This window comes from Puma concolor, chromosome A2 (genome assembly GCF_028749965.1).
Source record: "Puma concolor isolate L17-30 chromosome A2, mPumCon1.1.hap2, whole genome shotgun sequence".
Taxonomy (NCBI): Eukaryota; Metazoa; Chordata; class Mammalia; order Carnivora; family Felidae; genus Puma; species Puma concolor.
Window position 1 is genome coordinate 8,323,680 of NC_141668.1, and position 12,657 is coordinate 8,336,336.

At 44.7% G+C, this 12,657-nt stretch overlaps 1 protein-coding gene across 1 annotated transcript in view; it reads right to left on the bottom strand.

The window, feature by feature from the left end:
• The window catches only part of CNTNAP2 (contactin associated protein 2), a 1,981,254-nt gene that overhangs the window by 112,659 nt on the left and 1,855,938 nt on the right, over positions 1-12,657 (bottom strand). The window contains exon 21 of the mRNA XM_086687667.1: positions 10,751-10,844. Within this exon, the coding sequence (XP_086543793.1) occupies positions 10,751-10,844 (94 nt within the window). The remainder of the gene's footprint in view (positions 1-10,750; positions 10,845-12,657) is intronic.

Genomic DNA, 12,657 nt, shown 5'->3' on the forward strand with positions numbered 1-12,657 from the left:
TTCTTCCGTGTAGAACATTTCCTTCAGCCTGTAGGAAATCTTGGGCACTGAGACCACGCTAAATTGTCTTCAGGACGTGAAAAATTAGATATGATTGCTTCTCTTCAGTTTTAATATTACTTCTCGCCTATCACTTAAACAAGCTCTCTCATCAGTGTTTTACTTCTTCTTTAATCATTATAATAAAAGCCAAAGGCAACTGAGCAGAAATTTCAATTAACTATTTGCCATTTATTCATCCGTCAATTCTGCCGCGTTCCACTCTTAGGACGTGGAGATAAATCACAGAGTGATAAGCTGCGCGTAGGGCCTCTCCCTGAAAACAGTAGCCGGGAGGTGAATCTACCACATTTTCCTCTGTCTCCATTTCTAGAAATGCATTGTATTAATCATCCCCTTGAGTAAAAACTCTAGGAGAGCCACAAGATTCCAAGCTGTAAAAAAGTGTCTCATCCCCGTACATTTCCTAACATCTACAGGCAATGGCAGGAGAATCGAGAGTGAACAAGGAGGTGACAGTGTAGTCATTTCATGTTTCTCTTGTGTGTCCACTACCCTCCTGCAATGTCAAGGGCACTGGCCCCTGGTAGATGAACTACCAGCCCAGGAGTAAATGACTCCAGAGAAGAGTGTGGACTAGTTTGAATATTTTGCCCACTCTCTCCCAAAGGAAACATTTTGCAAAACTAGAGCATAATGTCACAATCAGTTGTGTTGAGATGGATAGAATTCACTGATTGTATGTGTCTCTGTGTGTATGTGTTTGTGTGTGTGTTTGTAATTCTATACAATTTTATATCTGTGTAGGCTTGTGTATTCACCACCACAGTCAAGATAATGAATAATTTCAACAATTCCTAAGAATTCCTTGTGTTGCCTTTTTTTTTTAAAGTTTATTTATTTTGAGAGAGAGCATGTGAGAGAGCAGGGGAGGAGTGGAGAGAGACGGAGAGAGAGAGAATCCCAAGTAGGCTCCCGTGCTCAGCGTGGAGCCTGATGCAGGACTTGACCTTAGGACCATGAGACATGACCTGAGCTGAAATCAAGAGTCAGACACTTAACCGACTGAGCCACCCAGGTGCCCCACATTTTGCCTTTTTATACCACTTCAGATTCTCATTGTCCTTCCCTCCTGAACCTGTCACTAACCACCAGTAAACACTAATCTATCCTCCATTTCCCAAATTTTATCATTTTAAAACCGTCATGTAAACGGAATCACTAGGTATGAACCTTCTGGGATTGGCTTCCTCCCCCCCTGCCCCCCCAGCATAATTCCCTAGAGATTCATCCAGGTCATTTTGGGCATAGTTTGTTCCTTTTAGTATTTATTCTATGTCCTCTTCCACGGTATGGAGATAACACTTGTGTCATTTTTCACCGGAGCTATCTTTTCTCATTTGCCTTTCTGAGTATTGACCCATGACCTTGTCAACACCCCACTGCCTGCAGAGGGAATGGGGTATAGAGATGGGAGAAGGTGGGATTTGCTCCAGGAAGTGCTCAGTTTCTGACATGAGGCAGAGGACTATGCCTCAGTGGGATAGTCTTGAATGTGTCTGACACAGAAGTCTTAATTTTCTCCCCCAGTCCCCAAACTTGTTTCCCAGGTTTGCCCTCAGGAAATGGCACTGCCATTTACCCATCCATTCAGGCCCCAAACTTGAGGAATCTCTTTGACATCTCTTCCTTTCACCTGCTACATCTGGTCTATCACCAAATCCTATGGGCTCTACCTTTGATACATTCCTATTCAAAATACTTCTCCATCGCTACCACCACTATGGCTTTGGTGTAGGGACCACCTTCTCTCACCTGGGTTCTACCACTGGACTTTGACTGGCCTCCTGTATCTATCTTGCCCTTCTCCTCCCCTGCATCCCAACAGCTGCAGTTAATATGGCAAATGGCAGCCAGAATGAGACTTCTAGTACCTAAATCAGACCGAAGTCTCCTTCTGCTTCACATCTCACTTAGCATAAGACTCTCCACGATGGTCTACAATCTTCACTGTCTGGCTGCTGGCTAACCCTCTAACTTTGGGTATCTCCTACCCCTCTGTCCCATCCTTACTGTGTTCCAGCCACACGGTCTCTCTTGCTGTTCCTTGAACAAGCCCAACACGTCTCTACCTAACCTCCCAGTCTCTGCATGGCCCTTCATGCTTCCTGGGATGCTTCTCCTCTGGGTACCAACACATAGCCCTCCCTAGCTTCATCAGGCCTCTGCTTGAATGCCATCTCCTCATACAGGACTTCCCAGCCAGCCTAACACTCTCCTAAACACCTTTATTTTTCTTGATAGCATTGATCACTAGCTAACATTTTATCAACTATTTTCTCATTCTTTGTCCCTGCCCTTTAGGATATATGCTTCATAAAGGCAAGGGCTTTTCCGTTTTATGTATTGTCCTATCCCTGTCACCTGGTGTATACAAGCACTCAACATACTTTTGGGTGAATAAATGATTTCCCCCAATTCCTTTACTCATACCTTTTAACCCATCAAGGGCTAAGCAGGTCACAGAGTTTTCCTGTGATAGAGAGACAGTACCCACCCTTCTAGCTAACATGGGGAAGACAGGAGGCTATTTCTTAGTTGTACAAAACTTGGTGAGAGGGAACATGGTAGATTGTGTCCCTAATTCTTCCCCCACGGTGTCTATGTGTCTGTCTTTGCTTTTCCTCTTAGTGAAGAAGTCTTTCCCTTCTCTTCAACTCTGGATTCGGCTGTATGACTTCCTTTGGATGACGGCACGTTAGTGAGTATGGCAAGACCAGAGGCTTGAAAAGTGCTCGCATGAGTGGGCTTACGCTCTCATGCCTCTGCAGTTAGCGTGTGGTGAAGATGCCCATGCTAACTATACAACCCCAGGAGAAAGGTGAGAGATGTACCGCAGAGACATTCGACCCTCAGCTGACCCTCAGTGAGAGAGCAAAAAATGATTATTATTTTAAGCCACCGAGTTTTGGAATTGCTTGTCATATGGCTTTTTTTTTAATTATTATTTTTTTTTTGGTCAGTAGCTACATGAAACAGGAAGTAAAACCAAGGCAATTGTTCTTGTTGTTGTTTTAAAGCCCAAGAGGACTATGAGAGAAAGAAGAGATACAGAGGGAGAGAGAGAGGAGCCAAGCTTTGTCCCAGAGAGCAGTAGGTGTGCTTATAAAGGGTGAGGAAGGGGACTGAGGGCAGGGGTTCGTGTCTTGCTTTCCTATTTAGGGCTCTAGGGGGTGGCTGCCATGTAGAGGGTCTTACACCAATGCAGGGCAACCCACCCTTGTTAAGAAGGAAAGAAGAGTGAGCAGGCAGCCTCTCAGTCTTGAGGGGAGTGGGCTTGAGATACAGCCAATGACTTGCCATCGGGGCTGCCTTGGGACTGCCGACATCTGTCATAGGGAGGATGAAGGATATGATAGAGACTAGGAGTCTGTCTCAAATGAGAGTTGGGGGGACAGAAGGGAGCAAAGGGGACAATGGCAGATGCTCCTTGGAGCACTGCAGGAGTCAGATAGGGACTGTATGTTCACCAACCATACATTTTACCACCAGGATGCTGTGCTAGAGGCCAGCAGATGGAAGGTCATGCAAACCCAAGGAAGGTCAACATGATCCCCTCCCTCCCTGTGATGATGTCAAACAAACACTTAAGCTACCACATCCTGTCGCCCATCTCCATCTGTATTCTGTATACCTGGTCACCATCTTATGGAAAGAAGCAGGGATGGGGAAGGCCACTGGAGACACTGACCATTTCTACTCAAAGGGACAGAGCACAACCAGAAGAGACCATTGAAATGATCAAGGAGACTGAACCGTAAACTAGACTGGGCATTTTGCAAGTTTGCCCTTGCTATCCGGAAGGAAGGTCTGATGGTCAGAGACAAATAAAGACACCATGTTCCCTCTGCATATCCAAGTTGTTCTATGCGTTACAACGTGCAGTTCTGTTTAAGCCACAGCAGCCTTCAGTTTGATGTCCCTGCAGCCTTTTACTCACTCCCTGTTGGGCATTTCTCACCGGGAAGATGATGTTGTCTTTCTAAAGTGTCAACCTAGTCAGCTTATTCTCCTGATTAAAAAAAAAAATATCCTTTCATGACACCCTTTTTGCTCCTAAGGTTAACACCTTGACATGACTTGTAAATAAACCCTGTAACATGCTTCCTCCTGCATCAGTTGAGATACTGAGGCAGGTTCTGCACCGCCTCCCATGGTTCCCCACTGGTTCTGAGCTCCCACTGCCCACGATGATGAGTGACTTCATAATTGCTCCATTCCTTCCCCTCCACTGCTCTGCTAATATGCCCTTGGATCCTCTCCCAAATCAACTGTACCCAAACTCTCATCTCCTTGCCATTCCTCACCTCCTCATCTCCTTGCTACTACTCCCCCAAGAGTAGGTTCCTTCCCTGGAACATAGGCTGGGGCTCTGATCCCAAGTGCTCCTCTTGGGCAAACTCAAAACAAGACAGGTGATTGCACAATTTATCAATTCCCACTGGGTCACGTGTTGAGAGTGAATCTCGGCATTACTAATAATTCATTCTCGTCCCGGCAGGAGGAAATTGGGACTTTCCCCGGCAAAGGAGGACATTTGGATCCACTCATAAAGTCTGCCTTAGTCTGCACCTGCTTACTGCTGCTGATTTTTTTTTTTTATCACTTGACTCTTCATACTGTAGGTTCAACTACTCTGAATGAAGCCCGCTGTGGTTCCTCAAACTTCCCCCATAGCACACTGTGTTTCCAAAGATGCTCACAACCATACCTCCCATCCAACATGTTCTTTGCAGTGGGAATTTGTCACAAAGCCACCAAGAAGCAGAGTATGCTTCTCCTTTCCTGGAACATGGGCTGGAGCCCAGATTTTGGCCAATAACTTGAGGTAAAAGGGATACAAGTAACTTCTGAGGTGGGGTCTTAGGGATCTCTAGCTTGCACCTTGACTTTTTGGGATGCCCATTCCTAGAGCCCAGCCGTCATGCAGGGAGGACGCTCATATGGCCATGATGTGGAGCCAGTGAAGGAGAACTGAGTCCCCCCGGCTGACAGCCTCTGCTAGATTCCTGGGCATCCATGTGAGTGAGGACACTTCGGATCATCTAGTCACGTTAACACCTCACCTGAGACCACATCCATTTAGGCCACAGAATCATTGTGTGAAATCATAAAGTATTGTTCAAGCCACAAAGTTTTGGGTAGGTTGTTGTAGAGTAACAGAGAATTGGAAAATCCTTCTTCTTTCTGCTGTCTACACCACCCGGCTCCTTTGCCCAGACAGTTCTGACTTTTCACTCGGGTCTCAGCTTCTGTGCCACTTCCTCTGGTATGCCTTCCCTCATCTCCTGGGCTGGGTGAAGCACCCTTCCTACCTGTTCCTGAAGGATCCTGTACTTCCTTCTTCTGTTCACCTTGCCATGTGTGCTTCAACTTCCTCTCTTCCAGACAGAGCTCAAGCCCTCTAAAGGCAGCAATTGTGCCTCTCTTAAACACCACTGGTGTATCAATGGCATACAAATGCCTGGAATATGGCAAGTGATCATTACATACTTGCCTAATTATGAATGAACAAAAATAGCTAATGTGTATCACACACATACTCTGTGGCAGGACCCTGTGCTATCTCTTAAACATGGATTATTTTGCCAACTTCTGTGAGGTATGGATGGTTACTATTCCGATTTCACACGTAGGGAAACAGAATGCACAAGATGTCAAGTAATGTTGTAGAGTCATATAATTTGCAAGTCGTTAAGGAAGAGTATAAACCCATGTGGTGACAATGAAGTCCATTCTTAGTTCTAACTCTTATATATCAATCAGGATAGGTGAGGTTATGCCACAGTAACAAGTAGCACCTTAGTTTCAGTAGCTTAAAAAAGCAAGAGTTGTTTTTTTTTTTTTTTTTTTTTATCGTACTATAGGTTTGTCATGAGTTGACAGGGTTCTCTGTTCATTGTGGTCATGGAGGGACCCAGGTGATGGAACCACCATGGTCTTTAGGTTTTCCAGTCCACACAACAAAGGGACAGAAGGACTCTGGAGGGTCTTGGACCAGTAATTAAATGGCCTAGCTCAGAAATTTGCACATGTATTTTGTACTCACAATTTTTGAATTGAAATATTCAATTCACAGAAATATTCAGTGAGCAGTGTAATGCCTACCACAGTATACCACCTCCCCGGTGAGTGGAGATAGAAATATGTCATTTCCTGCCTTGCGAGGAGCCTTTACCAAAGTTCCAGAAAGTTTTGGAAAGCCCTAGAATAAGGATCTTTTATCAAAAGATCACAATATTCACATTTTAGAATATAACGGAAATCATATAGTGGCTACCAATAGGTATATCTTTTGTCAGAGTCGTTTTAAATAACAGCAGCTTGGAAAATATCATGATCTGGGAGCATTAAGACTTACAAACTATATTAAATTCAAGTGGATAGATATTTACCTTTAATTTTACCACCCCAGACACTGCCACTGACAAATGATCAGTAAAGCCACAATTGCCCTGCATTAGTATTCAACTTTTCCCAAGCATAGTTTCTCAAATTTATGCAGACAAATTGCTGCCTTTTTCTTACAAATTACATCTACTTTATTATCATTTTATATTACTGTGATTTACAACCCTGGCACAAAGAGTTAACTTGAAAAACAATATAAAAGAGGGCTCGTAATTACCTTTCTAAACATTAAAATTAAAATGAATACGCCATCCTAAAACAGGATATTACACTAACATTCGCGATGGGATGTGTAGTGTGCAGTGACATTCTTCTAATTCATATCTAGCCTGCGTCCATGGCATTGACTGATACCGAGGAGCCCTGAATCGAATTACCCTTTTGGTTCTCACACGGAACAGGAGGAACATCTCCACTTTAATGTTGCATTTCCCACCTTTTTAAAAAAGAAAATCGCTCCCGTGATAAATCATACTGTTTCAAGGGTTTTTAGGTTTTCTCTGATCTGGTCTCACTCAATCCAGGAAACGCAAGGTACAATCCAATTTCCAGTGAGCCTTCGCTGAGATACTCTCGGTAATGGAGAGTCCACGGCCTCAAAATGGCGGCCACTCATTTTTTTAAATAGCAGTAATTATTAGGAAGTTCTTCTTGCAGGGACCGAAGTCTTGCTTTCACTGGTCTTCTCTGGTCTCGGTGAGTCAGCCTCTAGGAGGCTTCACCTGTCCAGGTTGCAGTTGTCAAAGCCTGGAAATGGATTCTCTCATGTCTTTTAATCATATCTTAGTATCCCCAGGCCTTCTGATTTTTCTTTTTGCGGGGGGGGGGGGGGGGGGGGGGAGGGTAGGCTTTTGTTCATCTAGTCTTTTCATCAGAAGATTAATATCTGTGCTAAAATGAGGTGCTTAGGGATAGGCCATGACATCCCGCTGGGGTGTCACTGTACTTCTTGCTCTGGATACGATTCTCTTATTAACATAGCTCAGGGGCACCTGGGTGGCTCCCTCGGTTGGGCGTCCGACTTTGGCTCAGGTCATGATCTTGTGGTTCGTGAGTTCAAGCCCCGCGTTGGGCTCTGTGCTGACAGCTCGGAGCCTGGAGCCTGTTTCCGATTCTGTGTCTCCCTCTCGCTCTCTGACCCTCCCCCGTTCATGCTCTGTCTCTCTCTGTCTCAAAAATAAATAAACGTTTAAAAAAAAATTTAGAAAAACATAGCTCAGTACCATACTTTTTTAAACATCAATCGCCCCAACGTATTGGCTTATATCAAACTCCCCATGAAATCAACCTATGTCTTTTTCATGATACCAGAAGGTGTTCTGTCTTCTACTTAGTTTTTTTTTTTTTTTCTTTTTTGGTTTAAGGCAGGAGGTAAGTTTGTCTTTATTATCTTTCATGTCATTATTTTATTCTGTCTTTCTAGGCCATCGAGATGCTTTTCAAGGTTTTTGTTTTATGTTTTGTTTTTATCATCCAACTTATTAAATCATCCTCTCAGCTGTGTGTCATTGGCAAACTTAATAAACATTCTATTTGTGTCTTTATCCACGGCATTGAAGAAACATTGGGGGAGAAAAAGTAAATAGAAGATGCTGCTTCAGGCTTCAACTTATATTTTTCTCCCCTGATTTAAAGATTTTTGAGATACGATTAAATCCGTTGCTGGAAATCACATCCGTAAATCTATGACATCACTCAGCTGGTAAATAATAAAAAATGGACATAACGAGAGCTGGTGAAATTTCTATCTTGTGGAACTTTGTTGCTGGTGCTTCCGACTTCCTTCTAGAAGGGTTCAGAAATGTAGGGCAGATGAGAGTCTGTCGCTGCTGGAAGTCAGTGCCCTGGGGATGAGTGGCAGCATCTCACCCTCCTGTCCTGTGCATGCTGCCATCTCCACCTGGGGATCAGGGACTTCCTTACAGGTGTTTATATGTTCTTCATGCAACATTGGCACACACACATTGTACGTGCACAGCACAATTTTCCTTTGGTCTACGGAAAACTCTAGGTGTAACGCTCACTTGGCACAGATTTACAGCACAGTAAATTCTCTCTTTTTTTTGATTTTTATGTTTATTTATTTTTAAGAGCGAGAGAGACAGAGTGCGAGCGGGGGAGGGGCAGAGAGAGAGGGAGACACAGAATCCAAAGCGGGTTCCAGGCCCTGAGCTGCCCTCAGCGTTGCCGGTGGAACTTGACTTTGTGACTTTTCCTAAAGCCATGAAATTCACTGTTACAGGTGTGAGTTCACAGTGGATGTCACTCCAAGAACATCCCCGTGTGGTATCTTTAGGACCATCGTAGTATCATGATGTAGAGTCTGTGTTGAAGGAATGCTTATGGCCCCGAAGAAGCACTTAACATGTTCAATTATTCTTGACTGAATGGCAGGAAGGCACGCGGCGAGACGTGGGCACTCACCAGTGTCTCGGGATAGACACCTGACCAATGCCGAGGCTTTCCTCCACTGAACAGCTGCTTCTTGTTGCCCATTGATGGCAACCCTTGACTTCCCGCTGCATCCCTGCTGGACAAGTTCTTTTGATCTGCTTAAGGCCACGGGCTCTCGTCAAGAGAGCCCTACCTCGAAAACCTTGCTTTACTGCAGACCAGGTAAAGCTGACCAGGCGGCTGGCCCTCTCCGCTTCCAGATGGGTTTAACAGTCATAGCTCCGGCTTCACTGGACGGTTGTGACATTTAACATCACATTTACACACACGAGATGTTTAGCATAAAGCACACAGTGAATTTCAGCCCTCCCTCTGTTCCCACCCGGTGACTGAGCAAATGCCACCCCTCCTGTCTTTTCCTGAGGACACGGCCTTTCCCTTGGGGGCCCCAAGCCCAGCTCTGCTTGTTTGCTGCGTTCCTGCTTCTGAGTCCAAGAGTATTTTTTGCTCTTGGCCACATTCTGGCGTGAGATGTGGGACATGTCCCTCAACCACTCACCCTCTGCCGCCCAAACCTTCCTTTTTTCATTTCTCAGTCAACCCGCACAGAGACTATGGCACAGGGGTTGGGGGTGAGGCCAATGTATCTGCCTGCCTGGGTTCAAGTTTTGGCTCTACCTTTTGCTAAGTAGGCGGTCTCAGGCAAGATATTTAACCTCTCTGTGCCTTGCTTTTCTCATCTGTGAAATGCAGACAATCTTGCATGCTCTTGAATAACAATCTTGATGATCTCACAGACTCACTGGGACGGTTCAGTGACTTCATCTATCTAAGGTGTTTAGGATGGATCTTGGTTTGTAGTAAGTCCTGTGTAAGCGTACATTATTATTATTTTTCTTATATGTCGGGTCACCTGTTCTCTTAATTATCTGCCCCACCCTCATCTTTTAAAATGAGTATTTTTTACAATTAATGACATTCTGATCCCTACTACTTGCTGGACACAAACTCACCTCCTCCTTGGCCTGTGCATTACCCACCATTTCCATTCTTGGTTCACAACATCCATTCTCATAGTAAAAAAAAAATATATATATATATATACATATATGTATGTGTATACATATGTGTGTGTGTATATATGTATATACACACATATGTATATATGTATATATATCATATATTATATATATTCTTTCATTGACTGTACATGAATCACTTAAAAATATGTAACCAATCACATGTGTCTTTTACTCTAGACAGTGCTGATCTATGGTAAGAAAAGGGCGAGAGTGACTCTCAGATTCACGATCACACATAGAAGGTGGGTATTCTGGCACAATTTTCCAATTCCCACTGGCCTTCTAATTTGCAAATAATCTCAGCTAGCTCTCTCAGAGGGAGAGGAAGATGGAACCACGTTGATGTGCTTAGACAAAGAAGAAATTAAATACTGTTAGTAGGTGTGGATCTTTAACGAACCCATGAGCAAATTTCACATGAAGAAGCAGGGAACAGGCACTGAGCCTCACTTGTGTTTCAGTTTGTGTCATGTCCCAAACGACGCTGGCTCCTTTGCCTTCACAGACAACAGAGTCCACAACCACCGATCACAGCGTGTTTCAAAGGCAAAGTAGTGGCTTTAGAATGTATCACTTGAACAATTTACCCCCAAGACCATCTGATAAACCTTCTCTTCCGCATCACTGAGAAAAACAACACACCTTCTCTCGAACCAAACCAAGAAGAAGAGTATTGGTGATGGAACCCAATGACAAGAAATTTACCCAGTCACTTAAAAAATCCAAAGTCACACCAGCTAATATAATTCTTATACCAAACACATTCTTACCACACGTTTATACCGAAAGCACAGAATTCTTACCTATAACTTTTCCTAGAAAGAGCGACTTGGGAGAATTGAACAGGGTGTCAGATGAACTCGGCAGATGGTAACTCACAGAAGGATAATGATCGAGCTGCGGGGAGAAAACAAGAGACACTTTTAGAAGGAAATGGCTAACTTGCCCTGGAATCAAATCTTCCTGGGGGGGGGGGATGACATCACTCTTCGAACTCTGGTGTCCTGATATCTTATTTCAGAAGGTGCTGACTCTGAAATACCAGCCTGAGAAAACGGGAAGCCCATTTATTCCTTCTGTGGGGTTATTTGAAAATATCTGAGCTTGGGAAGTGAAGACTCCTTGTGAATTGTCCTGCAGCTTACACACATTTTTCTGTGAAGAATTTGTGAACATTTTCGGCTGGATAAGATCCTTGCTCGTTTTATTTGCTGTGTTTTTTTAAAGTTTATTTGTATTTATTTTGGGAGAGAAATAGAGAGCAAGCAGGGAGGAGAGAGAGAGAGAGAGAGAGAGAGAGAGAGAGAGAGAGAGAGAGAGAAGGAGAGAGAGAGAGAGGGAGGGAGAGAGAGAATCCCAAGCAGGCTCCTCCCTGTCAGCACAGAGCCCGGTGTGGGGCTCAAACTCATGAACCGTGAGATCATGACCTGAGCTGAAATCAAGAGCTGGACACTTGGGATGCCTAGGCGTCTCAATTGGTCAAGCATCTGACTTCAGCTCAGGTCACGATCTCACGGTTTGTGAGTTTGAGCCCTACATCGGGCTCTGCACTGGTGGTATACAGCCTGCTTGGGATTCTCTCTCTCGCTCCCTCTTAAAATAAATAAACTTAAAAAGAAAAAAAGAGTTGGACACTTCACCAACCGAACCACCCAGGCAACCCCCTTGCTCATTTCAATAGAGTAAAATCTACTTGATCTAATCTCCAGTATTGACTTCTGAGATAGAAAATGCTACAACAATGAATTTTCTTTAAGATCCGCTTATTGTCCTGTTTTATTCACCTTTCCATACCATATAAGCTTTCAGACCAATGCTGATTTTTGGTATGTATATTCAAATATGAATATATATACATAAATATGTATATTCAATGTTGACATCCATGTTGGGTAAAATATAGTTTTTTGGCTTATCAAATGAGGACGATACCCCCACAGGGCAGGGACATTACAGCCTGGAGGGGACAAAGACACATGTGCTCCAGCAAGGCTCGTTCTTTCCGAGGGGAGGGGAGTTGGCAGTGGAGGGAAGGGAAAAATGAAGCAGGTGGAAAGAGCTTACAGATCATGGCTGTCGGAGCAACGCCCGTTTCTGGTTACATTTCCTGGGAACCAAGTGCAAACGCCGATTTCCCAGTACGAGGACGTCTCCTGTCCTCTGTGTCCCAACATGGCTTTTCCTGCCTTAGCTGTCTTCTTACAATTGACACCGTCTAGTTCTGTTTCCCCCACCGGGAGCCTCTAGAGTTTTCTGCGCCTCTTTGTAGCCACCTGTGAAAAATCTCTTTCTCAGCCTTTCGCTTTTCTGAGATGAGTTTCGTACCCGCTAAGGTAAGCAGGCGAAGGGTGCAGATGAGAGGAAACACGGCGCCACCGTCCCTGCGCTGCTGGAACTGCACACGGGGGGGGGGGGGGGGGGGGGGGGGGCTTGCTGAAGGCAGCGTTCAGACTCCAGAAACGACCCACTCCCGGGTCCTTGGTCACCGATAAAACTGGGCTGAGGCTGCGGGAAGTGAGGCTGTCAGCAGCAACGGTGCTGGGAAGTGAGCTCATGTCACGTGCCGCGTGGAGGATGAGCCTCTTTGAGGAATGATCTACACCTGACTCCTGAGACTGCTTACTAGAGACGCAGGGCTTATTGAAAAGCCGGGGTTCAAAGACTCATCGCATCTCAGGAATCTGGGGAAGGCTGACCTGCAGAGCTGGTA